This window comes from Belonocnema kinseyi, chromosome 5, assembly GCF_010883055.1.
Source record: "Belonocnema kinseyi isolate 2016_QV_RU_SX_M_011 chromosome 5, B_treatae_v1, whole genome shotgun sequence".
Classification (NCBI taxonomy): Eukaryota; Metazoa; Arthropoda; class Insecta; order Hymenoptera; family Cynipidae; genus Belonocnema; species Belonocnema kinseyi.
In genome coordinates, this window is record NC_046661.1 from 30,192,080 (window position 1) to 30,193,284 (window position 1,205).

At 39.9% G+C, this 1,205-nt stretch overlaps 1 protein-coding gene across 1 annotated transcript; it reads left to right on the forward strand.

Annotated features, from left to right (window-relative positions):
* Positions 1-288: 288 nt before the first annotated feature.
* Positions 289-556, forward strand: LOC117173590 (histone H3, embryonic-like). Its single transcript, XM_033362231.1, has one exon. It carries the CDS (start codon positions 299-301, stop codon positions 554-556), a length of 258 nt encoding a protein of 85 aa, XP_033218122.1. The 5' UTR covers positions 289-298.
* The last annotated feature ends 649 nt before the right edge of the window (positions 557-1,205 follow it).

The following is a 1,205-nucleotide window of genomic DNA, read 5'->3' on the forward strand; positions in this document are numbered from 1 at the left end:
AATCGTTGCAACTCCCTTATAAGGTCTCGATACCTCTCTTTCTTTTCATTCTCCTTGGCTATGATGTTTTTGTCAGCTGGTGCCGAAAATTCGATAACGAATTTTGCAACGCGCGTCCTCGGGTTGCGGATAGAGGGTCCCTATACCAAGGGTTTCTGCTGAATATGGTTACAAAAATAAATAGGCAGTCGCGGACAATTGTCCGCGACAATTACATACATATACATATGACAATTACACACATATATATATATATATCATTGTTTGAGAACTTGTTTTGAAGGCAGCATCGTGAAAAATGGCTCGTACTAAGCAAACGGCTCGTAAATCCACTGGTGGAAAGGCACCAAGGAAGCAGCTGGCAACCAAAGCCGCTCGCAAGAGTGCACCTGCCAATGGCGGCGTGAAGAAACCCCACAGGTACAGGCATGGCACAGTCGCTCTGCGTGAAATTCGTCGCTACCAGAAGAACACTGAACTGTTGATCCGCAAATTGCCCTTCCAACGTCCATTTTCATACTTCTCTGAGCCTACAGCAATTTCAATAGGTGGGTGATTCTTTAAGAAACCAACATATTTATCAGTTTCTATAGTCTCAGCCCAACCTCTTTTGTTTCCTTTGTACTTCTTTCCATTTATGGATACTTCCTCGCCAGTACTACTACCAGAAGTCATCCATTCACTTCTTCTTTGTATAAAGTCTCTCAGAGTTTCACCATTTACTTGTTTTAGAATGATTTGAATCATTATATCAGTCACTTCTTCTTCAAACATTTTGTAGAAAAGAGGATCTCTCTCTTCATAAGCAACAGTTTCATTTCTCCATTTAAAATGACCATCAACCCTAATATTTGCATGGATATGATATGTTTTGTGAGTTCTGTTGATTATTTCTTGAGGCCAGTCAGATATCATATGAGACCTGCCTACAGCTAGATCCCAATATGAATACCTAATACCATCAGCATCACTAATCTTTATTCCCAGAGGTGTAGTGCTGCAACGCCTCAAGCATGTGGATAAAGTCTTCAATACATAATGGGTGTGGTAAGGATCTTGGATCAACAATTTGTACTTATCTAAATAAGCATAAACCGGGTCTTCAATAGGTACATCTGGAGTTAAAGAAGCAATAACTACTAAAACCATAACTTGAAATGTACCTAAGGGCAATTTAGACAAAATCAAGTTCAGACGCTTCAATA